This window comes from Neofelis nebulosa, chromosome 18 (genome assembly GCF_028018385.1).
Source record: "Neofelis nebulosa isolate mNeoNeb1 chromosome 18, mNeoNeb1.pri, whole genome shotgun sequence".
NCBI lineage: Eukaryota > Metazoa > Chordata > Mammalia > Carnivora > Felidae > Neofelis > Neofelis nebulosa.
Window position 1 is genome coordinate 8,095,747 of NC_080799.1, and position 24,898 is coordinate 8,120,644.

The 24,898-nt window shown below is 52.2% G+C and overlaps 1 protein-coding gene and 1 long non-coding RNA gene across 7 annotated transcripts in view; one reads left to right on the top strand and one right to left on the bottom strand.

The window, feature by feature from the left end:
• Positions 1-9,763: 9,763 nt before the first annotated feature.
• LOC131501241 (uncharacterized) lies at positions 9,764-18,216 on the bottom strand. Of its 5 annotated transcripts, none has more exons than XR_009256704.1 (4): positions 18,104-18,216; positions 11,816-17,787; positions 11,398-11,475; positions 9,764-10,729 (listed from the first exon to the last, which is right to left on the bottom strand). It is a non-coding gene; the product is annotated as an uncharacterized LOC131501241 (long non-coding RNA). The 5 variants fall into 5 exon arrangements; XR_009256705.1 differs by lacking the exon at positions 18,104-18,216 and having other exon boundaries at positions 11,816-15,662; positions 17,635-17,986; XR_009256703.1 differs by lacking the exon at positions 18,104-18,216 and having other exon boundaries at positions 11,398-11,472; positions 12,420-15,662.
• Positions 18,217-18,298: 82 nt separating this feature from the next.
• COL26A1 (collagen type XXVI alpha 1 chain) overlaps positions 18,299-24,898 on the top strand; it is a 165,941-nt gene continuing 159,341 nt past the window's right edge. For both annotated transcript variants that reach the window (XM_058711070.1, XM_058711071.1), the window contains exon 1: positions 18,299-18,456. In XM_058711070.1, the coding sequence (XP_058567053.1) occupies positions 18,299-18,456 (158 nt within the window). The remainder of the gene's footprint in view (positions 18,457-24,898) is intronic.

The window sequence follows — 24,898 nt, forward strand, 5'->3', positions numbered from 1 at the left end:
AATTGGGTTCATTCTCTCTTCTTGGGCCAGGCTCTACTCTGAAATTTAACGAAGATGATTCTGAATAAATGCTTCCTGCATAAAGTAGGCTTTATTATTACTTACGTATACCTACAACAGATCAGGAGAGGACTGTCATTGAAAAGATGGTTCGTGGGGCACCTGGGTGGCTCAGTGGTTTGAACATCCGACTCTTGATTTCTGCTCCGGTCATGATCCCAAGGTCGTGAGATCAAGCCCCACGTCAGGGTCCATGTTGAGTGTGGAGCCTGATTGAAATTTTTTCTCTCTCTCTCTAAAAATCTAAAAAAAAAAAAAAAAAAAAAAAAAAAAGCAAAGATGGTTTGTTTTAGTGCATATCTATCCCCCATGGTGGGTGGGCCATAGGGAAGCACCAGGATATAAGCACCAGCTATGAAGCAGAGGGAGTGAGGGAGAAGTGTGGACAAGAATCCTTATTGTGGTTTCTGCAGGAACAAATGAGTATGGCAAGATAAAAGGGATTCGGCTCACTAGTTTGAATAACTTCAGCAGGCTTGGGGGCGTAGGGGCTGTCCCTAGTGGTCTGGCACTTAACCTTGGGGTGATTGGGGTGGAGGGGGGTATAGTGGTCCAGCGTGTGAGTCTTCAGTAAAGGGGGTGGCTGGGATATGGGCTCTGGATTCGTTGGCTTGTATATGAAAGGCACGACTAATGGTTTCCTGTTTCTGGGAATTAGCCAGCACTGACAGGGGCAGTCTCTTCAGGGTCAGCAAGGCCTTAGATGTTAAAACATCAGAAACACATGGTTAGGGGCACCGGGGTGGCTCAGTAGATTAAGCATCCGACTTTGGCTCAGGTCGTGATCTCACGGTTCATGGGTTCGAGCCCCGCGTCGGGCTCTGTGCTGACAACTCAGAGCCTGGAGCCTGCTTCGGATTCTGTGTCTCCCTCTCTCTCTGCCCCTCCCCAGGTTGTGCTCTGTCTGTCTCTCTCTTTTTCAAAAATAAACATTAAAAATTTTTTAAATTAAATAAATAAGAGAGAGATCTTTTTGACTCAACTGAAGGCTCTCAAAACGATGACGGGGATTCATCACATTGTTTCTGGAAAAGACCATGAAAACAAGAGAATTTAATTTGAAATTAGGAACGTGTGAAAACTGGCCAAGCCACCGGAGGGGATTCTTAGCATCCATATGGGATATGTCACGCAGCCGAGAAGTTGAGGAGCAAGAGACAGGAGCACTTTGGCCACCAAGTTGCGGTGGATGGGAGGGTGAGGCTGCCCCGGGGGGAGAACACCGTCTGTATCAATGCTGATGAGATCAGCTAACATCTGTTGAGTTGAGTCCTTACTTGGTGCCATACCCAATTTAAAGCATTTCACACCTACTGACTCATTTAAAATTATCAACAACTGGGCGCCTGGATAGCGAAGGCAGTTGAGGGTCCAGTCTTGATTTCGGCTCAGGTCGTGATCCCAGGGTCGTGGGATTGAGCCCCGCGTAAGCGTGGAGGCTGCTTGAGATTCTCTCTCTCCCTCTGCCCCTTCCCTGCCTGTGTGCATGCGCATGAGGGCGCACTCTGTCTCTCAAATATATATGTGTGTACGTATACATACATATGTATATGATCAAGTATATGTATATATAAATAAATCTAATTGGTGGGTACCCTTAACACCTTCATTTCTCCTTTATGGAAGATAGAGCCAAGGCACAGAGATTAACCTGTTTGAGGCCCTCCAGGATTTGAACAGAGGCTGTGTGATGCCAGGACTCAACTCTGAACCCCTGCCTTGGTGGGAACATCCTGAAGGTGAACATTATGTCACTTGGAGGCTTGCCAGTGAATCTTGATCAGGGAAACAAAGCAAGCTGGGGACCAGACTATTCCATCTCAGAGGGAAGTTTCTAAACCCTTTAACGGGGAAGGAAGCACACAGACCTCCTCCTCCTCCTCCCTCCTCCTCTTCCCTCCTCCCTCCTCCTCCTCCCTCCTCCTCCTCCCTCCTCCTCCTCCCTCCTCCCCCCTCCTCCTCCCTCCTCCTCCCTCCTCCCTCCTCCTCCTCCCTCCTCCCTCCTCCTCTTCCCTCCTCCTCCTCCCTCCTCCTCCCCCCTCCTCCTCCCTCCTCCTCCCTCCTCCTCCCTCCTCCTCCCTCCTCCTCCTCCCTCCTCCTCCCTCCTCCTCCTCCCTCCTCCTCCCTCCTCCTCCCTCCTCCTCCTCCTCCCTCCTCCTCCTTCCTCCTCCTTCCTCTTCCTCCTTCCTCTTCCTCCCTCCTCCGTCTTCCTCCTCCACCTTTTTCTTTCCCTCCCTCCTCTCCTTTCCTCTTCTTAACTTGTTAATATGGACAGTTTAAAATATATACCCATAATCTGCTTCAACAATTATCAGCCATTTTCAATCTCATTTTATCTACCATCATTTTCTTCTTTTGGAGTATTTTAAAGCAAATGCCAGACATCATGTCACCTCACCGGTACATACATATGTTTAACAGATCAGGGATTTAAAAAAAAACACATAACTGCCATGTCATTATCATACCTAATAAAATGAACAATGGTTCCTTAATATCATCCACTATCCAGCCCATATTCAAATTTCCCTGATGGGCTTAAAAATGTTTTTACAATGGGTTTGTTCAAACCAAGGTCCAAACAAGGGCCACTCATTGTGTTTGGCTATATTTTTTTAAGTCTCTGTCTTTAAAAAACAAAATAAAACCACGCTTCTATTTTAGAGCAACACCCGATTCAAAGAAAAGTTACAAAGTCACTATGCAGTTCCCCTGTACCCTTCATTCAGTTTTCCCTAATTTAATATCTTATACAACCATGATACATTTCAAAAGTAAGGAAACTAACATCGATTCATTACTTTTTTTTTTTTAATTTTTAATGCTTTTTATTTATTTTCAAGAGAGAGAAAGAGACAGAGCACAAGCGGTGAGGGGCAGAGAGAGAGGAAGATAGAATCTGAAGTAGGCTCTAGGCTCTGAGCCGTCAGCACGGAGCCTGATGCAGAGCTCGAACCCATGAACCGTGAGATCATGACTTGAGCTGAAGTTGGATGCTTAACCAACTGAGCCACCCAAGAGCCCCAACATCGATACATTACTATTAACTAACCTTCAGTTCATTGGGATTTCATCAGTTTTCCACCAATGTTCTTTCTCTGTTCCAGGATCCAGTCCTGGATCCCACAGTGTCTTTTGTAATCTGTAATGGCCTGCCTTCTCTTTTCCCTTCATGCCATTGGGGTTTGGAGAAGCCAGGTCAACTGGCCCATAGAATGCCCTGCGTTTGGAGTTGGCCGATTGCTTCCTTCTGGTGTTTTAACTCGTTCCTCTGTCTCCTGTATTTACTATAAATTCATGGTTACGTGTAAAACCTTGATTAGACTGAGGCTCCATTTCTTTTAAAGGGAGGAATTCTTTGTGGATGGTGCTTTGTACTTCCTGCTGGCACATAATGTCTGGAGGTTCCAGTTTCAGTGAATTCTGAAGGATCTTTTATTTTTTTCTTTTCTTTTTTATTTTAGAGAGAGAGAGAGTAGGGGAGGAGCAGAGAGCAAGGGGGACACAGAATCCCAAGCAGGCTCCAGGCTCCGCTCTGTCAGCACAGAGCCCGACGCGGGGCTCAAACCCATGAGCCGTGAGGTCATGACCTGAGTCAAAGTCTGACCGTTAACCGACTGAGCCATCCAGGTGCCCCAAGAGTGAGAGAATCGTAAGCAGGCTCCACGATCAGTGCGGAGCCCAAAATGTCACGGCCCTAGGATCATGACCTGAGTTGAAATCAAGAGTCAGACGCTCAACCAGCTGACCCACCCAGGCGCCCTGGAGGATCTTTTTAAACCCACATGACATGTTTGTTCTATCTACCGGTGCACTTTTGAGACAACAACAACAACAACGACAAGTTTTTTCCTCTTTGGATGATTAGCATTTTTGGGTATTAGACAGGTGTCCTTTTTGAGAGGTCTGGTTTTTCCAATCAACTCTTTCCAGGCCAACGTACTAGTCATTCTACCATTAAAATGAACCCACTCAAAGATTCTCATCATCATCAACAGTAAGAAGTTTGCAGAACAGGAAGCAAGACGATCATTGTCCTATTCTTCAGAGGGGCTCTGCAAATCCGGAAGTGCCAGGGGGTAAGCTGTCCCCAGAATGCCAGCGGTGGAATAGAATTTGCAGCCTCACGTAGCTCATCTCACAGGAGGTATGGCAGAGTGGACAGCCACCCTGAGTGGTATTAACAGCCATAGGACACAGATCAGGACCCTGCTGCAAGTGCCAGGAGCTGGTTGACCTTGGGCAAATTAGGGCCATCGGGTTCAGCTCTGCAGAATGTGTGCTGCATAAATCTGGGGCAAATCATTCCCATGGATTGCGAAGTGAATGGCGGCCCCTGCAGTTGTGCAGTCTACAGCATACACAAATGTACATGGCCACCCTGAAAAGCTACACAGCGCTCTATGGGTCCCAGTTTTATCTTCTACCGACTGGCTGCACCAGGGTCAAGGCAGGAAGCAGAATGGATCCTGGATGGTTCAAATGAAGAGGCTTCAATGAAGGACCCCTTATAGACACATGGGATGGGGAAGCATGTTGTGACGGATGCTGTTGGGGCCTACTGGAAGCTGGAGCATGGAAGGGGCCTCTGGTTGCAGCTGGAGCCCCGGAAGGACAGGTTATTGTCACAAACTTGGACACTGAAGCCGGGAAGGAGCCGGAAAGATGTATGCCCGCTCTCACTCTCCCCCTCTTGACCCTCTTCTGGCTTCCCCTGGTATGTGTGGAATGATCTGGACCGTCCCCTCCCCCACCTTACTCTATTCCAGCCACACCAGCCTCTTTGATCCTCCTAGAACTTGTTACATTCTAGCGTCTCATGCTCCTCCTTCCCATCATTAAAGTCTTCAGGGGCGCCTGGGTGGCTCAGTCGGTTGAGCGTCCGACTTCGGCTCAGGTCGTGATCTCACGGTTTGTGAGTTCCAGCCCCGCATTGGGCTCTGCTGACAGCTCAGAACCTGGAGCCTGCTTCGGATTCGGTGTCTCTCTCTCTTTCTGTCCCTCCTCTGCTTGCGCTCTGTCTCCCTCTCTCTCAAAAATAAGTAAACTTTAGGGGGAAAAAAGCCTCTGCTTCAATAGCACCTCCTCCTAGAGGCCACACCCACCTCTCCATCTAAAGCAGTGTCCTCCACCCCTCGTTACACCTAATATTTAAAGGTGCAATCTCCTGGGGGCACCTGGGTGGCTCAGTCAGTTAAGTGTCCCAACTCTTGGTTTCCACTCAGGTCCTTATCTCACAGATTGTGGGTTGGAGCCTCGCATCGGGCTCTGTGCTCACAGCGTGGAGCCTGCTTGGGATTCTCTCTCTGCCCCTCCCCTGCTCTCACGCGCTTGTTCTCTCTCTCTCACAATAATTAAATAAACTTAAAAAAAAAAAATAGAATGCCTTGTTGTTTTCTTGTTTATTGCTGGTAACGCTGAGCAGAGTTTAAGCGTCTTGATGTCAGGGCCTTGGTTTATCTTATTCACTAGATACAAGGATGGATTCCTTTCCAATGGTTTTGTAGGACACAGACAACTCTTTCTTCCTCCCTTTATTTTGTTCCTTTCATTAGGGGTATTCTTTGAAACGATTCCCCTCATGCAAAGCAAAAAAAAATCTTTCGGTTAAGTGCCTGGCATGTCATAGGCACTCAATAAATATTTGTTGAATGAAGCAATGAATCGATGATCCCATATATGTTGGGGGTGCCTCAGAGGGTGGAAGTGGGGGTGTAAGGCAGGCTGAGTGGAGATCAGTCCTGACTCACTTCTCTCCTGGGCTCCTCACGCTCTGTCCCATGACTTCACTGCCTCCGCCTCCATGGATTAGCCTCCAGTTCTAGGTCTGTCCCTCCAGTGAAATATCCTCATTGGATAACCTAGAAGCACATCTGCATTCAATACATCCCCAAAGGGACTCTCTTCTTTCACCCCCGGCAGGCCCGCTCTCCCCTTCCCAGGCTCAGTTCATGACCCTCCTAGAAGGGGGCAGTATACACAGTGACTAGGAGTCCCAGACTGCCTAGGTCTGAATCACCGCTCTTTGTGCCTTAGTTTTGCCATCTATAAAATGGGGATAATAATGGTACCTTGTTAACTTGTTGGAACGAATCAAAGAGTATAGAATTTCAGGTGCTTGGGACAGTACCTGCATCCAGGAAGCTGGAGCTGTGTTCCATTCTCACCATTATCACGGGCTGTCTCCTGGGCGGGGACCCAGCATCATTTCAGATACCCTCTTCACCCTTCGTGCTTCCGATTGAAATATAACAGAAGTTTTGCATGTGGTTTTGAATTTTCTAATAGCCACCTTCAAAACATGTAGGAGAAAAAAGGAAAATTAATTTTAACAATTTTATTTAGCCCAGTGTATAAAAAATGATCATTTCAACATAGAATAATGTAAAAGTTAGTGGTGAGATATTTTACATTCCCTTTATATGTATTTATCTATCTATTTTTTTTTTAATTTTTTAACGTTTTTATTTATTTTTGAGACAGAGAGAGACAGAGCATGAATGGGGGAGGGTCAGAGAGAGAGGGAGACACAGAATCTGAAACAGGCTCCAGGTTCCGAGCTATCAGCACAGAGCCCGACGCGGGGTTCGAACTCACGAACTATGAGATCATGACCTGAGCCCAAGTCGGATGCTCAACTGACTAAATCACCCAGGCGCCCCTAAAAATTATTTTTATTATTGATTTATTGATATTTTAGAGAGAGAGTGAGTGTGAGCAGGGGAGGGGCAGGAGGAGAGAGAGAGAGAGAGAGAGAGAGAGAGAGAGAATGAATCTTAAGCAGGCTCCTTGCTCAGCACAGAGCCCAATACTGGGCTTGATCCCTTGACCCTGAGCCTAAATCAAGAGTTGGACACTCAACCAACCAAGCCACCCAGGTAGTGCCCCTACCTGTGCTCTAAATGCTTTTCTGCAACAGCCTCTGTGTTGGTCTTCCTGGCCTCCAACCTTCCCTGTTCCTATTTGTTCTAGCTTCCGCAGCCAGAGAAAGCTTCCTAAATGCAAACCGAATCACTTCCGGCCTCTGTTTAAACTCCTTCAGGGATCCTCCACCCCCTGCGAGTGGGGCAACTTTGGCCCCCTGTGATGTGTCCCTGCTGGTGCAGTGGCCTCTTCTCTGGCTGTTGCTCATGTCTTCTCTGCTCAGCTGCCTCGGGTGCCATTTCCTGTTATAATCTTACCTTAGCTGCTACAATTTCCCGACCCTGTGTATGTGACTTGCTCTGGGATTTATGTATGGAAAAGGAAGCGGTGATAGATGACTCTAGAAAGGTAGTTTGGGGCCAGGTGGTGAAGGACTTTGAACGCCAGATCAAGCAGTGTTCAGACTTTATTCTGTAGGTAATGGGGAGCCACTGTGAGTGTGTGAGGGAGAGCAGCTAGGGCAAGGGATGAGTCCAAGAGGGACTTTTGGCATCAGGCTTAAAGGGAGATCAAATCCAAATCCTTGGCACCCTCTGCAAAGGCCTGGAGGGGAATGACATGATCTGCATTCCGGAACCATCTTTTCTGAAGGCCACTTAGGGGTGGGTTGGAGAGAGGAAGTGAGGCAGAGAACAGTGCCTGTTCAAGCTTTTGTAGGTGAGTCCCTTTCTACTATTATACAGAAGAATGTATGTGAGCATGCACTCTCCTAGTGACCCCAGGTGAGAATCCTCTTTCCGTCTTACAGACAGACAAAGAAACTGGAGTTCAAGGCTAAGAAAGTGGTCCACAGCACCCCGCAGTAAGTGTCTGCGTCCGGGTCCTGTTGGGCCTGATGCTGGAAGGCCTGCAGGCGGCAGGACAGCCGCTGTGTAACACCAGGTGCCCCGAGACTACGAGGCTGCTTCCCATGGCAAAGGTCTCTCTGGGCGGCTCTGTGAGGGCGCGCAGGCCAGATGGAAGTCAGACGGCAGCACAGGGCTTTGAAAGAAAATGGTTCCTTACTTTGACTCCCTTGCTCCCCTGTAAGGTTTAATTTTTTCTTTTTTAACTTGGAGTTAAGTTAATACACAATATCACACCGATTTCAGGCGTACCACAGTGATTCGACAATTATATGTATAACGAAATAGTTACCCTCTGTCACCATGCAAAGTGATTACAATATTATGGACCGTATTCCCTATGCTGTACTTTTTCATCCGCCGTGACTTATTTGTTTTATAACTGGAAGTCTGTGGCTCTTAATCCCCTTCCCCTATTTCGCCCATCCCCTACCCATTCCCCTCTGGCAACCAACCACCAGTTGCCCTCTCTCTCTCTCCCCATAAGAGTCTGATTAAATTGACATGGTCTTCTGGTTACAAGCAACGCCCTAGCTTTAATAATGCCTTAATTTTAAAATCCCAGAATTAATTTTTGGCTCTCTTCGGCATGCAAAGATTTCCCCCAAAGCCTTTAATTCTGTAATCAACTATTTCTCCAATCAAAGAAGACTCCGCGGGACTTTCATGTCTTAATTAATGACTGTCTAATCAGAATTCCACTCTGACTGCTTTAATCTCCCCTTCCCCTTTTTTTCTGGTCTCTCAATGAAGGGCTTATCTAGAACTTGTTTTGACTTCAAACGGACACTTTGGTAATAGTAAATTGCAATACGGGTTTTATCAAGTGGAACCAACTTTTTATTCTCTTTCTTCTGGGTCTTAGTATCAAAGCCACCCTTAGGGAATATGGCCTTCCTTCCTGTCTGGTTTTCAGCAAAACGTGCCTTCAGAGAAGCCCGGGGAAGGTGTTTTAGATTATGCGCAACAAAGACCTCCAGGGTAAAGCCTTTTTTTAAAAAATTTTTTGTATTCATTTTTGAGAGAGACAGAGACAGCAGGAGTGGGGGAGAGGCAGAGAAAGGGGGAGGAAGAGAGAATCCCAAGTAGGCTCCACACTGTCAGCACAGAGCCCAGCTCATGAAACCATGAGATCATGACCGGAGCCGAAACCAAGAGTCTGATGCCTAACCAGCTGAGCCACCCAGGCGCCCCTGGGGTAAATCTTTCTAAAGTGATGGTGGGCTGATCTTCACCAAGGCTATGTGGAGGTTTTTGGTTTGATGATCTTACCTGGCAATTCTTGCTTAAGTAGTAAACATAGTAATTTTTTTTTTATTAAAAAAAATTTTTTTTTTAATGTTTATTTATTTTTGAGAGAGAGACACAAAGTGTGGGTGGGGGAAGGATAGAGATAGAGAAAGGGAGACACAGAATCCAAAGCAGGCTTTAGGCTCCGAGCTGTCAGCACAGAGCCCGACGCAGGGCCCGAACTCACAAACTGTGAGATCATGACCCGAGTCGAAGTCAGACGCCCAACCGACTGAGTCACCCAGGTGCCCCAGTAAATGTAGTAATTTTAGATAGAGATATGAGTGGGTCAGGTGCTAGGTCTCTCTTGCAATGAATGGCAAATTCCTTCTTTTGGTCCTGTCGTCTGTAGAACCCACCTGCCATTTCCATTTGTGGCTCTCTCTTTTTTTTTGTCACATACAAAGAAATAAAGGACACACAGTAAACAGTTGTGGTCCGGGGCCCAAAACCTGCACGAATGTCCCTTAGATGCCACCCCCGGGGACAGCAGCTTGGCCCCCAGCTCTCTTCTTCCTGGGGGTTTGGGGGAATTAACCAAATTATTCACTGATTCACTCAGATAACCGGCTAATATTGACTAAGCTTTGACTGGGTGTGAGCCTCTCAGGCCCACGGACACAGAGACGAGTGGGAAATGACTCTTGCTTTCGGAGTGTGAAGTGTGTTGTAGGGGAGACGGCAGATGTGTGAAGAAGTAGGCATGGCAAGGGAACATGGGTGTGGGCATAGGATGTTGTGGAAAGATCTCTGGAGGCACCGGATGGGCATCGTCCTAGTTGGAGAGATTAGTGATCTGTGATCTAATTAGAGATTAGAGATTAGTGATTCTGGAGGAGACTCACGGGGGACGTGCGGGGTGGGGACACAGACGGAGGGTGGAAGAGGGTCTTAGTCCATTCGGGCTGCTGAAAGAGAACACCGCAGGCCGGGGGTGCTTCTGAACAACAGGCATTTGTTTTTCACTCTTCTGGAGGCCGCCAAGACCACGGTGCCGGCAGATTCTGTGTCTGGTGACAGCCTGCTTCCCGGTTCACAGACATCTGTCTCCTGACACGGCAAAGGAGCAAGGGAACTCTCTGAAGTCTCTTTTAGAAGGGTGCTCATGGGGCGCCTGGGCGGCTCAGCCGGTTAAGCGTCTGACTTTGGCTCAGGTCATGATCTCACGGTCCATGGGTTCGAGCCCCGCGTCAGGCTCTGTGCTGACAGCTCGGAGCCTGGAGCCTGCTTCAGATTTTGTGTCTCCCTCTCTCTCTGCCCCTCCCTCACACATACTCTGTGTCTCTCTTTCTCTCAAAAATAAATATTTAATAACCATTAAAACAAACAAAAAAGCAGGGCACTCATCCCCATTCAGGAGGCTCCACCTTAATGACCTAATCACCTCCCAAAGGCCCCACCTTCTAAGGCCATTGCCTTGGGGGTGGGCTTTCAACACGTGAGTCTGGGCGGGCCGGAAGCATTCAGTCTGCAGCACAGCACAGACAGAGGGGAGCCAGCTGTGCAGTCTCAACAATGGAAAAGATCCTGGCCCGTTGAGGGAACAGAGGTGTCCCTCTGGAGCTGGAGCATGCAGAGGTGGTGTGGAGGTGGGGGAGGACAAGAGTCATCTAGAATAGACCAGATTTAGAGACCCCATCGGATACGGGGCAGGGGGACCGGATTTCAGTCCGGGTGGTGTGTGCGCAGAGGAGCCCCCGGGGGTGGGGGTTGGCCCACAGGGCTGCGGAGGGGCAAGGGGGGGCTGACGCCCATCCTGGGATCTGCGGGCCGAGCCTGGTGGGGGTGTGCCCACCCCGAAAACAGGGGCCGCCTTTCCTTAATTCACACAAGTGTGGACAGGCAGTGACCCTAAGGGTGGAGCTCAGCTTTTACCCCGCTGAGTCTGAGGGCCCCTGGGAGACAATGCAGATGTGGGAGGGAGGGGTGGTCCATGGCAGCCAGGGGACTGGGCATGCAGAGTGAGCTGACCGAGTGGTGGCAGCACCACCCCGCCGATGGTCACCCGTGTCCAGGGCTTGCCTTCTGTCATGCCAGGCACACACCTTCGTTTTGCTCCCCAACCTGCAACCCCCACCCCTCCTCAGCCCTCTGACTTTGGACCTGCTTGAAGAAGAACTTGGCTCCCTACTGTCCCCCTTCTGTCTGAGCCTGTCCCCCTCCTCACCGGTTTCCAAGGTGGTCTGGAGGGGAGGATGGAACCTGGAGTTGGGGTTGGGGAGTAGGGGAGAAGGGTGTCGGGGGACAGACCACAGAGCAGTGTAGAGCCCTCACTCACCCGGACAGCTGCCTTTGGTGGGGGGTGGCTTCTCTCCAGATCTCAAGGGGTTTGGGTGCACATACACCACGGTACCTGCTGGGTGCACAGGTGGGAGCTAAGCAGGCACCTTCCGCTCCACCCCAGGCCCTCCCCGCCACCCCCCCCCCCGCCCCTGCTCCTGCTCCCCGTGCCCTCCCTGCCTCTCAGCTCTGTTCAAATCTCTCCTCTTGCTTCAAGGCCTCTCCGGAGTTCAAACGGATTTCCCTGACCCCCGAATCCCCAGCCTCCTCTGAGCTGTTACTTCTGGATCACATGGCGTCAGGGACAACGTTTCCTTATTTGCGTCCTTCCTAAGGGTCCTCCTGTAAGTCCAGCTGTGGGTGAAACTGATGTCTGATTCGGCTGGGCACCTCCAGGGCCTAGCACAGAGCCTCACCTGTGCCCTTTGGTTCGCCACACGTTAGGATTTGCTTAGTGAGAGCGACAGACACATCTGGGAAAGTGAAAGAGAGGGACGTGACCCAGATCTTGCATAGACGCACATGGACAGGCACCAAAAGGTTCAATCTTGTCCATAGGAGATCATTTTCTGACCACTTCTGCAGGGCAAAGGGCCCCTTTGCACCAAGCCACCAAAGCACACATACGTCCTTTAATGTATTAGTCAGAAAAGGCCAGGCAATGCTACAGTAGTAAGATGTCCCTGACATCTCCGTGGCTGACCACTGAAGGCTCTCCAGCGCTAGTTAGAGGGCGGGCTGGGTGGGGGAAAGCCTCCTGCACACAGGGGTCCAGGCTGACCCAGGCCCAGCCCAGGGAACATCTGGGGGACAGACAGGGCTTGGAGAAGTCATACCCCTTCACCTCTCTTTGCCCAGAAGTGGGCGTGGTCCCTTCTGCTCCTACCCAGCAGCCAGAGCTAGCCACATGGCCCTGCCCAGCTGCAAGGGGGGGGGGGGGGGCTGGGGGAGGGAGGCCTTCTCTGGAGAAGGCAGCTGATCCAGACGTTGGTGAACACCAGTTTCCTCTCCCAGACTTACTCAGGCCCATTTGGGGGAAAGTCTTCCATTGATGAGGTGCCTTTCTTGCCCCGAGGGCCTGGAACCACGGTCTCAGGGCCTTGGCTCCTGCTTTCCACTTACCTGACTCACGAATTTCTCTTTGTGTTCAGCGGACATCAACATGCATTAGCCTCCAAGTTGTCCTTGGGGCTCAAAGAACAAGTTTCATTCCTTTTCCCTGCATGACTTGGGAGGTCTGGATCACTCCCGGCCGGTCTTCCCTAAGTCCAGCGTCCCTCCGTGGCCACTCCTACCTCCCCAGTCACTCACCGTTGCTTTGTTTTACGGTCTTCTCATGGCAGGAGCCCCAAGTGCTGAACTGCAGCACTGGACAGTGCAGGGAGTAAGGAGCCCTGGGAAGAACTACCCATCACAGACCCTCAGCTCGGGCACTGGTGGGAGGGCCATCATGATGTGGGGTTACTGTGTCTAAACACCCCACTGTCTTCATACGTGTGCCAGGGTAAAACTGGTAAGGCCAACACTCTCCTGGGCATTGCCTCTTCTTTATTTTGGAATTTTAGTCCCTTGCAAGGGACTGAATGTCTGTGTCCCCTCCACTCCCCATCCATCCCTTGAGATCCTAACCCCCTAGTATGATGGTATTTGGAGGCGGGACCTTTGGGAGGTGCTTAGCTCAGGAGGCTGGAGCCTTCCTGAACGGGACTGATGCCCTCATAAAAGAGACCCCAGCGGGCTCCCTTGCCCCTTCTGACATGTGAGGACACAGAGAGAAGATGGCCTTCCATGAACCAGGAAGTGGGCCCTCACCTTGATCTTGGACTTCCAGCTCCCAGAACTGTCAGAAATAAATTTCTATGGTTTATAAGCCCCCTAGCCTATGGTGTTCTTTATAGCAGCGGAAGGAACACACGAAGACATGGCCTTCCTTTGTTTATCATCGAACCATCTCGTTAAGCTCTTTGGGAAGCATTTTGCTGGGCTGTGGCCACATTAGGGAGCAAACTTATCACCATACAAGTTGGGCTTTTAGCGTGGGTGATTGGGCACACTCCCTACCTTTTTTTTTTTTTTAGTGTTTTTTAGGTTTTGTTTTTGACACTCCCCCCCCCCCCCCCCCTTCAAACTTCTGTTTAAGATCATGGGCTGTTGTGGCAGCCGTCAAATTCGCCGTCTTCTGAACATCTATCTCACTGCCGGTGTTTGGGGGAAACAGGTAGGCTTACACTTGCAGGCGTGCTGGGCAAAGCAGCGTTCCTGTTTATAGGGCCCGGGTGGACACCTGTGGGGGTGTGCGGGGGAAAGAAGAAAAATTCAGGGTTCGCATCTTGCAGAGTGTCCATGTTTGGCCCCATTCTGCCCCGGCCCAAGGACAAAAAGCTTGGAGCAGAACGAAGAAGCCCTTCTGCTGTGACCGTCCTGCGACCTGGAGTCAACCGTGCCCACTTCTGTGCTGTCTTGGGATCTGGAACAGCTGGGATTACGGGCTGCTGGAGAAATCAGTGTGAAAACCTCTCCGTTCCTATGTGGCCTCCCTGAACTTCTGGGGGGAATCGGAGAATCCATGTGCAATAGGGCACTGGGCGGGGGGAGGGGAAGATTTCTGTTTTAGATTAACAGGAGGATTTATCATGCCAGAAGGTCAATATTTACCTTGGCTTCAGCTTGATGAGTATTACTTCTCTGTTCAGTGGCTCTCTCTGCTGACTTCAGCAGAACAGAAGATCTGCTTTTTGTCTGCGATAGAGGATGCTGACTGATACTTTCTTATCAGAAAGGCCTGCTAACAGAGTTGGGGAGGGGCCCACTCTTCGTGTGTGTGTGTGTGTGTGTATGTGTGTGTGGGGGGCTGTCTCCTTCCACCAAGAAATCTGATCCATCTTTGTACAAACAACCCGTTTTCAAGGCACTTTTGAACTTGCAAAAGGAGGAGAGAGAGCACAGGACCCTGGACAAATCACTTGTCTCCACTCCTTGTCTGAAAAGTAATTCCGAGGACCCCTGCCTGTTCATGTCAGGCTTGTGGCAAACAGTGGAGGAGCTCAGGAAAGCCTCCCAGCCTCATTCAGCAGCTTTTCGTTACATTGAGGTTGGGAGGGAAGAGGTTCTGTGATTGCCCAAGGTCACCAAGGAAGAGAGGAGGAAGGAGTCAGCCCTGCAGTCAGGGTCCCAGCTCCAAGCACTTATGGCCCAATGTCTTGGGCTCCTGGGAACAGTGGCTTCTGCCTCTCCCGAAGTGCTAACGGGTATTTGTGGGATTACCAAGGCACCAGTGTGGAATATAGACACAAGCAGGTGGGTGGAGCACCGATTAGGCCAGCCAATCAGTGCTAGTGATTGAAGACCCTTAGACTCACTGAGGTACTGCCTGACCCTTTATTTCAGGGCCCTCAAACATCCCACTCACCACAAGTAAGTTTTATCTTAAAAAGAAAACACGCAAACTGTACATCCTTCACAATAATAGTCTCATATTTGTTTTAAAATAAAGTTTTGTTTCAGGGCACCTGGGTGGCTCAGTCGGTTAAGGGTCCGACTTCGGCTCAGGTCATGATCTCGCGGTTTGTGAGTTCCAGCCCCGCGTCGGGCTCTGTGCCGACAGCTCGGAGCCTGGAGCCTGCTTCGGATTCTGTGTCTCCCTTCTCTCTGCCCCTCCCCTGCTCATGCTCTGTCTCTTTCACAAAAGTGAAATAAACATTAAAAAAAAATTTTTTTTAAATAAAATAAAGTGTGGTTTTAAATTGTTGACCATTGGAATACTGGGTTTGTCCCGGGGCCTCTCAGAGTCTCGTCTGAGAAAGCTCTGCACCCTGGGATATGAGCCTCCTGGTCAGCCCCACTTGGGGGTGGGGGTTGAGAAGGGGGGGTGCTCTTCAATTTTATCCCTCACCAAAGCCTTGCAAATTACCATAATGAACATTAATTGTCATAAGGTGCCAGCACCATTCAAGCACTGCAGGTGAAGAATTCATTGAATTCTTTTAGCAAACCCATGCCCTAGGTGTCGTGATTATTACTCTGGTTTCACAGATGAGGGCACTCAGAGAGGTTAGGTAACACGTCCAAAGTCACAGGGCTGGTACCTGTTGAAGTGGGATTCTACTCACTGGTGTTCTCTGGGGGGAGTTTAGAGCGTATTGCTATTGAACCCTTCTCCGTTCTTCTTGGCTCCTGCGGCCCCATCTTGGGGGGGGGGGTGGCAGCTGAAAATCTTACGTAGAAGAGTGACAGCTCAGTAAGGCTGGGTATATCCACAGGTGCCTTGGAGAGGGGAGTGGAGGACGAAGAGAAGAGTGAATTACTGAAGGCCAGACCTGGAAAGATCTTCAGAGACAACCAATACACTTTTCACTTTACAAATGAAGACACTGGGAAGGACCAGAGAGGGGAGTTTTCTGCAGGTCATCAGCAATGAGTGGGGGAGCCCGGAACAGACCTGGGGCTTCTGGGTCTGGGTGGTGTGGGCGGTATCATATTTCTTTTCCTGATTTTATGCATCTGCCTTTTCCCTTACCATCTAAATGGAACTGCCTCTTGTTTGGAGAACTTTTGTCCAAACTGCTGGCTGCCCTTTGCTATTTTTTTTTTTTTTTACTTTATTTATTTTGAGAGAGAGAGAGAGAGAAGGGGAGGGGCAGAGAGAGAGGGAGAGAGAGAATCCCAAGCAGGCTCCACACTGTCAGTGCAGAGCTCTACGCAAGGCTCGAACTCACAAACCACGAGATCACGACCTGAGCCGAAATCTAGAGTTGGACGCTTAACCGACTGAGCCACCCCGGTGCCCCTGCCTTTTGCCATTTTAATGCCTCCCTGAAGAGTAGTGCAGGCACCGTGAAGGTGACAACCATATTATTTGCTTCTCTACCAGCTCTCACTGTGCACAGCATGGTGCTGAACACACAGAAGTTTCCTGGTCACGTTCGTGGGGCCAGAATGAACTTACTGTCCTACATATGAAACGGAGGACCAAACTCAGACAACTGTCTCAGTCCTGAAGTTGCCGGGATGAATTAATTCTTTTCCTAAAGCTTTCCATCCTAAAAGAATCCTGAGGTGTACAGAATAGTGTTATCCCCTCTTTTCTCTCTGCACCTCTCTCGTCTGGGTGCAGCCTGTAGCACCGGACAAATGACTTTAAGATAAAAACGAAATCCTTAAAAAAAAAAAATCTTGTTCCCTTCATGTCACGCCTGCAGCATAAAGCTAATTTATAGCTACATGGAATTTCTCTGGTCTTTAAGGTCTCATTATGCAAGTAAAGGAGAGGAAGGAAGAAGACAGAATGCTTACAAATTCCTGGGGGGCGGGGAATGACCTCACCACTTACTGGGTGTTAGCCAACTGCCCAGGGACCACAGTTCAGATTCCTTTAGGGGAGGCCCTGAAAATCCCTTGATAACCCAAACTCTCCAAATCTTTTAGGTCTTGAGAGAGGAATGGAGGGCAAGTTGAAGGAAGTAGTTCTAGGTCCAAGTGACATTTCCCATTATGCACTGCCCACTCTGAGATGGACTGTATCCATCCTGAGTCCTGGGCAGAGACTCGGGACTTGGGAAGTCCACTGACGAGGCCTCAGCAGGACGTGAGAGAGCCGAGTGGAGAAAGATGGGTAGTTTGGGGAGAAGGTGAAGCGGGTTGGATATGTTTGGGGATAGGTACTCAAGAGGGTACATATGGGATATGTAAACAAGAGGACAGAGGCCACGGGAGTGGGCCTTTCTATTCACATCTCCAACGGCATCTTCCTGTATTCCCCTAAAAACAATTCCAGAATTCTCTTACAAAATGTACTGCAGCCCATTAAGCACTTCCATATTGGATGGCTTCTCTCCAGACCTCGGGGCATTTTACAGACTAGGAGCTCTTAGTTAGGGGGGCCAAGAGGCAGCTTTGGGGCCTCTGTCAGCCCCTAGGATGCTTCAGGGAGAATTAGAAAGACTCAATCTGGGGAGAGAGGACACCGCCTAGATTTTGGGCCCCACCTGTCCCCTGCTTGAGGTACAGCGCTCTGGAGATCTTGCAGCCCAGAAAAGATCAACTTGGGGCCAGGCGGCCCATGGGCTCAGTGTGGGATCTGGGACTCGGCATGCCCATCTGTAAAAGGTGGGACTGTAATCCGATCTCCCCTCCCCTGAAGCTACTTTCCAGATCTGATGCCTCATGAATCGGTGATTCCAAGGACAACTTCTCACCCCCAAGTCCAGCGCTTTCCTCATTCCTGGCTACAGCTCACCTTGGAGAGAGAGAGAGTTGGCAAGGTAGAGGGTGGAGGTGAAAAGGGAGAAGATTCTAAGGAAGCTTGGGTGTGAAGTAGTTTTGTCCAAAGGGCCCTAGACCAAGAGCGTGCTCTTTTTCCGGCTTAACTCTTTTGGGCCTCTGTTTCCGCCTCTAAAAAATGGGAATGGTGGCATCTAATACCGAGGGCAACGTTGTGGGGATTAAAATCGCCCAGGCGAAATTGCCAGGCATGGAGCGGGGATCCCACGAGCGTTTGCGGACCCGAAGAGGGCTTGGTTGGGAAGGTTCTAGAGTGCGTGCGCGAGGACGCAGGCGCGACGTCTGGCCTTCCGGGCACGCGGAAAAGCCCCCCCCCCCCCGCCCCCCCGGACCCCCAGCTCTGCAGCCACTGCCGCCTCCTCGGCCCCGGACCGCCGAGGGTTAATGAAAAAGCCCCACGCCCCCTTTGACGGCGCAGAGCCCACCTCGCCGAATTTGAAAAGGCGGCCCTGGAGAGGCGTGGGCGCCCCCCAGAAACTTCCAACTCGCACCCGGGCTCCGCTCGCTCGCCCGCTCGCTCGCTCTGCTCCCGGCGGGGGCCGCGGGTTCGGTCCGGCCGCGGGTGCGCTCCCGCCTGTCCTGCCGCCCGGGCTCCGGGTCCCCGCGGGCGGCCGCGCAAGATGAAGCTGGCTCTCCTCCTGCCCTGGGCGTGCTGCTGCCTCTGCGGGTCGGCGCTGGCCACCGGCTTCCTGTACCCCTTCCCGGCCGCAGCCCTGCAGCAGCACGGCTACCCCGAGCCGGGCGCCGGCTCCCCCGGCAGCGGCTACGGGAGCCGCCGGTGAGTAGCGCGGCGACGGCGGGGCCTGGGGGGCGAGCGCTGGGGACGCCGGGCGGTCGGGGGCTCGGGGCTGGAGAAGAGGCTGGCGGACGGAGGGCGCCGGACGGTGGGGGGGGGGGGGGGGATGGAGCGCTGGGCGGTGGGGCTGGGGACGCGGGGCGGTCGGGGACTGGGGGCTTGGGCGGCCTGGGCCGGGGCGGCGGGGGGGGGGGCGCGGGGTCGGGACTGCGGTGGTCTCTGGCCGCGCCCACCTTCTCTCTTCCTTTCTTTGCTCCCCCCACCTTCGCCCCTTCGGCTCCCGGCTCCGAGTGGAGGTGGCCGAAACCTGCGGGGGTGGGGGGTGGGGTGGGGAGGCGCGCGGAGGGAGCGACCGTGGCCCGCTGGGGCTGCGTGGCTCAGTCCCTGGATGTTTACCGGATCACGTGGCTCCGCCGCGCTCACCTGCGCGGCCGCGGCTTTGTGTTGGGGAGCAGGTTCCCGGGTTGCCAAGGCCGAGCGTCCGGTCTCCCGCCTCTCTTGCTTGCTGCCCAGGGATACCGGGGGGAGACGGCGGGGGTGTGTGTGTGTGTGGGACGATTCCGTCCCGTCCTGGGGGCCGGGACCGCGAAGGAGCCTCTGCTGCGCACCCCCCAGTCACCTGGGGACGTGGAACCGGGCTCCGATTGGACGGATCCGCTGCGGGGCCGGAGAAGGAGCCAGGTCACCGAACCCGAGGCGCCGGGACGCACCGGTGGCTTCCTCCTCTGCCGGCAGGTGGCGCCCTGGCCACCCCCGAGACGGTTAAGGCAGCGTCTGCTCACCGCGAGGTTGAATTCCCCCAGAAAACGCGTGAGCACGCAAGTAAAAGTTGCCAAATGCCCGTTTGCGCAGCTCAGTCGAATTCAGCATTTCCTGATTTAATAATTACAACTCACAGAGTTGTGATGGCTCTCTAGAGCACACAACGTGCATTCGTACCTTCCGTGTCTTTGGATCCTAAACTCCCCCGCCCAGGGGTACCTATTACAGCGTTATCTTTCCTTCGGGTGAGGAAATGGAGCCCCAGGGGGAGGTCCCCAAGTTAGTGGCAACTCAGGACTGACCTTCTGTCTGCTTTCTCCCAATCCTGTCCTTTCTACCGCACCACTCTGCTTATTGTTATGGAGGAAGGCAAGAGACAGGTCCCAGCGACTTCTCCTGTGTGATATTTATTTACCAACCCCCGGAGAACTATCAAGATGAATCCTGGAAATGAATGTCTTATATAGCTCTGGGGAAGCAGGGATGTTTTGTGCGGGGCAGGCTGTATGCTTAATGGCTGGGTAAGGCGAGACTCAGGAAAGCACACACACACACACACACACACACACACACACACACACAAAGTGCTTCTGGAAAACTTTGCATACAATTTTATTTCCCTCATTTTGTTTGGAAATACTTACCCATGGCTTCTATTAGCGTTCTTCTCCAGACACCCACAGCAGTGTGGGCTCTACACTCATCCTCCGCATATGAGGATAGTCTGAAAAAAACAAGCTTTTCAAGTTGTAGAGTGATCTGTATAACATGATCTCGTTTATGAAAAAACATTCTGGTTTATGGGGATGTACGCCCAGAAAAAATCCATAGGCAAACATTTCCTACAGTTACCTATCGGGAGAGTCCGGAGGTCGGAGGGCAGGGGTGGAAGGTGGGTGGGCTTCCATTTTCTCCCTTGGTGTCCCGGTGTCCTGTTTGCATCTTTTACAAGGAGCGTACATTCCTGTGTTATTTTTGCAATTAAAAAGTGTGGGAAGGAAAAGAAAAAGAAAAGGAAAGCTTCCGCACGGTGAAACATGCATGCTGAGAAGAGCCAGAGGTGAGGTCCTTGAAGGAAGTGAGTGGATGGGGACGGATGTTCTGGCGTTTGGTGGGGTGCGACTTGGGGACCGCCACAGAAACTTGGAAGGGACTGTTTTAGCGTAAATAAAAAGAGGCCCAAACAATTGTGGTAATCTTTCAGAACTCTTTCTACCAGGATGGGAGCTGGGAGAAGGTATAATTAGGTTCAGGAAGGATCTGGATGAAGCTGTGGAAAATGGATTCCTAAATAGGATACTACGAGGTGTTAAGGAGGCTCGGGGCAGGTTCCAGATGCTGGAGATTGATGTCCAGAGCGCCACTGAGCTCCGCTATGCAAAGTCCCGCGTGGGCATGGCGGGCTTGAGCTGGATGGTGTCGTACGTTCCTGGGTCTCGTGAGCGATCAGTCACAGGTGGTCTGTGTCCTTGAAATTCAAGAGCCCCAGAAGCAGAGGGCTTGGAGACGACGTTTGGCACGGCGCCCTTCGCAGCCTTGGCCTCCGCTTTGCCTCCGTATGTGTGTTTACAGTGGCTTGGTCTCAGCCTACGGGCCAAGTGACAGAGCTGTTTCTGACAAATAGTCTCCCTTCAGTTCATGGCATTGCTCCTGTTGGCATCCGAGTTTTGGATGTGGTCTGTGTTTCCCCTGCGCCCACCCTTCTGGGCCTGGGCCTGTCTGGGTCTGACATGTGCTGGGGGCATCTTGCCCAAACCGGGGTGCTCTGCTCCGGTCGCCTCTGTCAGAAGCCCAGGGTGGACCCCTCTGTGGAAGCAACTTTGGCAAAAACGAAGAGGACCCCACTTCCTCAGAGGGCTGTTTCCAGAAGAATCTAGCAACCCTGCATATGGGCCACCAATGGTTTTTGCTGGCCAGAGAGCCGTTCAGTTGCCAAATGAAAGCTGAAGGGAACTGCGGCACTCGTGGACGCGCAGGGCCGCACTGAGAACTGAGCCCCCGGGGCGCCTGGATGGCTCAGGGCGTCAAGGGTCTGACTGGGTCGGGTCCTGATCTCACAGCTCATGAGTTCGAGCCCCGCATCGGGCTCTCTGCTCTCAGTACAGAGCCTGCTTGGGATTCTTTCTCTTTGTCTCTTCCTGGCTCATGCTCTCTCTCTCTCTCCCTCTCAAAATAAATAAACTTAAAAAAACTTAATAAAACTTAAAAATAAAAGAACTGAGCCCCCAATGCCCCTCCCCCCCGTTTTTGATTCTACCCTCGTAAGTAGAATACATTTGTGAAACTCTTTAAAGCATGCAAGTTTCGCTCACTCCCCTTTCTCTTTCCCTCCTTCCCTCCCTCCCTCCTCTGCCACAGATGTTTACTGGGGGGTCTTGTCCCTTGTCTCCTCCTCCCTTCTATATCCGACCCTAAAGGGGCCAGAGCAGCTGCGAGTGATCAGGGCACAAGGATGAGACCAGAGAAGGGCCCCACGGCCTATCTGTGTTTTGCATCTAGTGGAGGGAGACGTTTGAATTTGGTTAAAGATAAAAAGCTTTAATATTGATTCTTGGTGTGGATGTGTTCTTCTGACTAGGAGAAACCAGAGGAGATGTGGGATGTGCCCAGATTTCAGCAGAGGAAGGAATGAATGCGTCCAGAGAGCGGGTTCGTGGGGCAGGGGACAAAAGACAAAGTTGTTTTTGGCTTCTCCCCTGAAGAAGAACGCGCGTTCCAGAAACCACTTCCCCCTGTGTAGGGCCCGAGGCGTGAGAGCAAATGGAGCCCAGGCGCCGTAAGGCCACGTGTCTACATGCTATGACTCAGGCTAACGGATGCTCCGTAAGTGGGTTCTGTCCACCACCCTCGGTGAGTGTACCTTCTCAATGACCTGGAAGGCCAGGTCAAGGAGGAATTCATAGATGCCATAGAATTCTGTTCCGGAAATGGGGTGAGGGGCCTTATGGGCCCTTCGAGCTGCGTGTCCTACAAGTTCACTCCACACCCGTGGCCTAGAAGTGGGCATACAGGCTGCGGGGTCTGTCCCGGGGGATGGCCCGGATGGGCACACCCTCTTGGTCCCACAGGCTTGTCATCCGGCGGGAGGGCCACGGCCAGAGGAGGCCAGAGCGGGGTCCTGTCAAGTGCAAGGCCCAGGGCAGGTCCAGGTCCAAGGGCCACGGCCCGTCCCCCAGGGGCTCTACCCCTAATTCACGATATGGACTTGCGCGTGTTACTGAACCCGCCCCAGCCCGTGTCCCGGTCTGCACGATGAGGACGGCGTGGAGACAGGACTCGGGGCATGAGGCTCGCCGGGAGGCCGAGTGTGCGAGGCGCCAAGAGCAGGAAGGGTGCTCAGAGGCTGGGTTTGCAGAACAGACCTGACCGCACTCGGCCGTCCCCACCGAGGTCAGGAAGAGAGTCGGAGCTGCTCAGCCACGCGTGCAGGCCTTTGTCCTCTGGCCCCCTGGCCCCTGTGCCGTGGGCCGCCCCTCACCCTCCAGCCCTGCCGAGCGGCTGCTCCTGTGGGTCATCCAGCGTTCAGGGAGCTGTCGCTCCAGGTCACACCTTTTATAAAAAAATTTTTTTTTAAATCTTTATTTATTTTTGAGAGAGAGAGAGAGAGGGAGACGCAGAATCCGAAGCAGGCTCCAGGCTCTGAGCTGTCGGCACAGAGCCCGACGTGGAGCTCGAACCCACAAACCCCACAAACCGCGAGATCATGACCTGAGCCGAAGTCGGACACTTGACCGACGGAGCCACCCAGGCGCCCCTCCAGGTCACGCCTTTAATGACGCGGATACTGGCTGACGGCCTGTTTCATCCTTGTGGCTTTACCTGCATGAGGCCGTCCTTCTCCCCACACCCCTCGAGGCTGCCCCACTCCCCTCCTCTCCCCCGTTCTGCCACAATTCTGGGCACCCGGATGTCCAGCTGTGACTCACCATTGCCCCGTGTTACTCTAAGCCTCTCCCTCCCCTCCCCTTCACCTTAGCCGCTATCCTTGGCCTTGCCGGCCTCCGAGTTCCCGCAGGAACCTCACACCTCGGTGTCTCGGTATCATAAATTCTGGACTCAGGTTCTTCCACCCCACCCCTCACTCACGCGGCTGAGCCCTCCTTTGCTCACTCCGTCTTCTCTTTTTTTTAAATTTTTTTTTTTCCAACGTTTTTTATTTATTTTTGGGACAGAGAGAGACAGAGCATGAACGGGGGAGGGGCAGAGAGAGAGGGAGACACAGAATCGGAAACAGGCTCCAGGCTCCGAGCCATCGGCCCAGAGCCCGACGCGGGGCTCGAACTCACGGACCGCGAGATCGTGACCTGGCTGAAGTCGGACGCTCAACCGACTGCGCCACCCAGGCGCCCCAATCACTCCGTCTTCTCTTAGCCTGACCACTTGTCCCATCTTTGTGGCCTTCCGACCTCCAACTTCCTGTCCCCTTGACCCTCCCTCCCAGCTGCCTAGAAAGGCGCGCCCCTGCCCGCCCAGAGGATCCTCCAGCCTTCTTCTGGAGGGTCAGGAGGGCTGTCCATCTGCGTCAGCGACGTTATTGCGCCTCGGTAGTGGTGATGGGGTCTGGCATCGGGGCTTCCCGTCTCTCTGCCCAGGAACTGGCTGTGTGTGGCCAGCCCTGTGATGGCGAGGCTGTGTGGCATCGTCCGTGACCAACTTGGCCACTGTCTGGTGGGGCCCGTTTTAGTTCTCCAAGGATCTGTCTTCCTCTTCCGTGCCGCTGCCCGATGGACCTTTCTCTTGCCCTCCTCTGTAAAGCCCTTTGGTCGCCCACCATCTCCTGCCTCAGCTTGACAGACAGGTTCCAGTTCTTAGGTCAACTCTCAGTGACTAGTAGGAGCTGCCCCGGCCAGTGGGTTAAGGAGGATTCCGAGGTGGAGTCTGGGCTCTGTGAAGAGGACCATGACAACTGAGTGATGTCACCGTGGCTGGGGGGCAGGAAAGTGGAGGCAGGTGTGATGTACTGGGCAGCCTTGGCCTTTATGATAAAACCCACCGTCTCCGGTGTCACGTATAAAGGCTGCCTTCAAATCAATGTTTTTAAGTTTATTTATTTATGGAGAGAGAGAGAGAACAAGCAGGGGAGGGGCAGAGAGAGAGGGAGAGAGAATCGCAAGCAGGCTCTGCGCTGTCGGCAGAGAGCCCGAGGTGGGGCTCGAACCCACGAACTGTGAGATCGTGATCTGAGCTGGAACCGAGGGGGACACTTACTTAACCGACTGCGCCACCCAGATGCTCCTAAAGTCTGACTTTTTAAAGCCCATCTTTTGTCCTCTATGCCAGCTACATCGTATTAATTGTTTCTGTTTCCTTGCATCTGCTGTTTGATTTGCTTGCGGTGCCCTCCCATGAGCACCTAGAATATTCTGCATATGTCTGTCTCAAGGTCTCTCAACCTTGGTACCCTTGACACTGTGGACCAGGTAACCTTGTCGTGCAGCTGTCCTGTGTGTTGCAGGATGTCCTGGCCTCTCCCCACTGAACACCAGGAGCATAGCCTTGCCCCCCAACTCGAACAACCGAAAAACGTCTCCTGACCCGGCCAGATGTCCCCTAGGGGACAAAATGACACCCAGCTGGAACCGCTGTTCTCTCTGAACTTGAACATTTTGAATTGGGGGACATTTAAAAATATGGTATTTAGGGGCTCCTGGGTGGCTCAGTC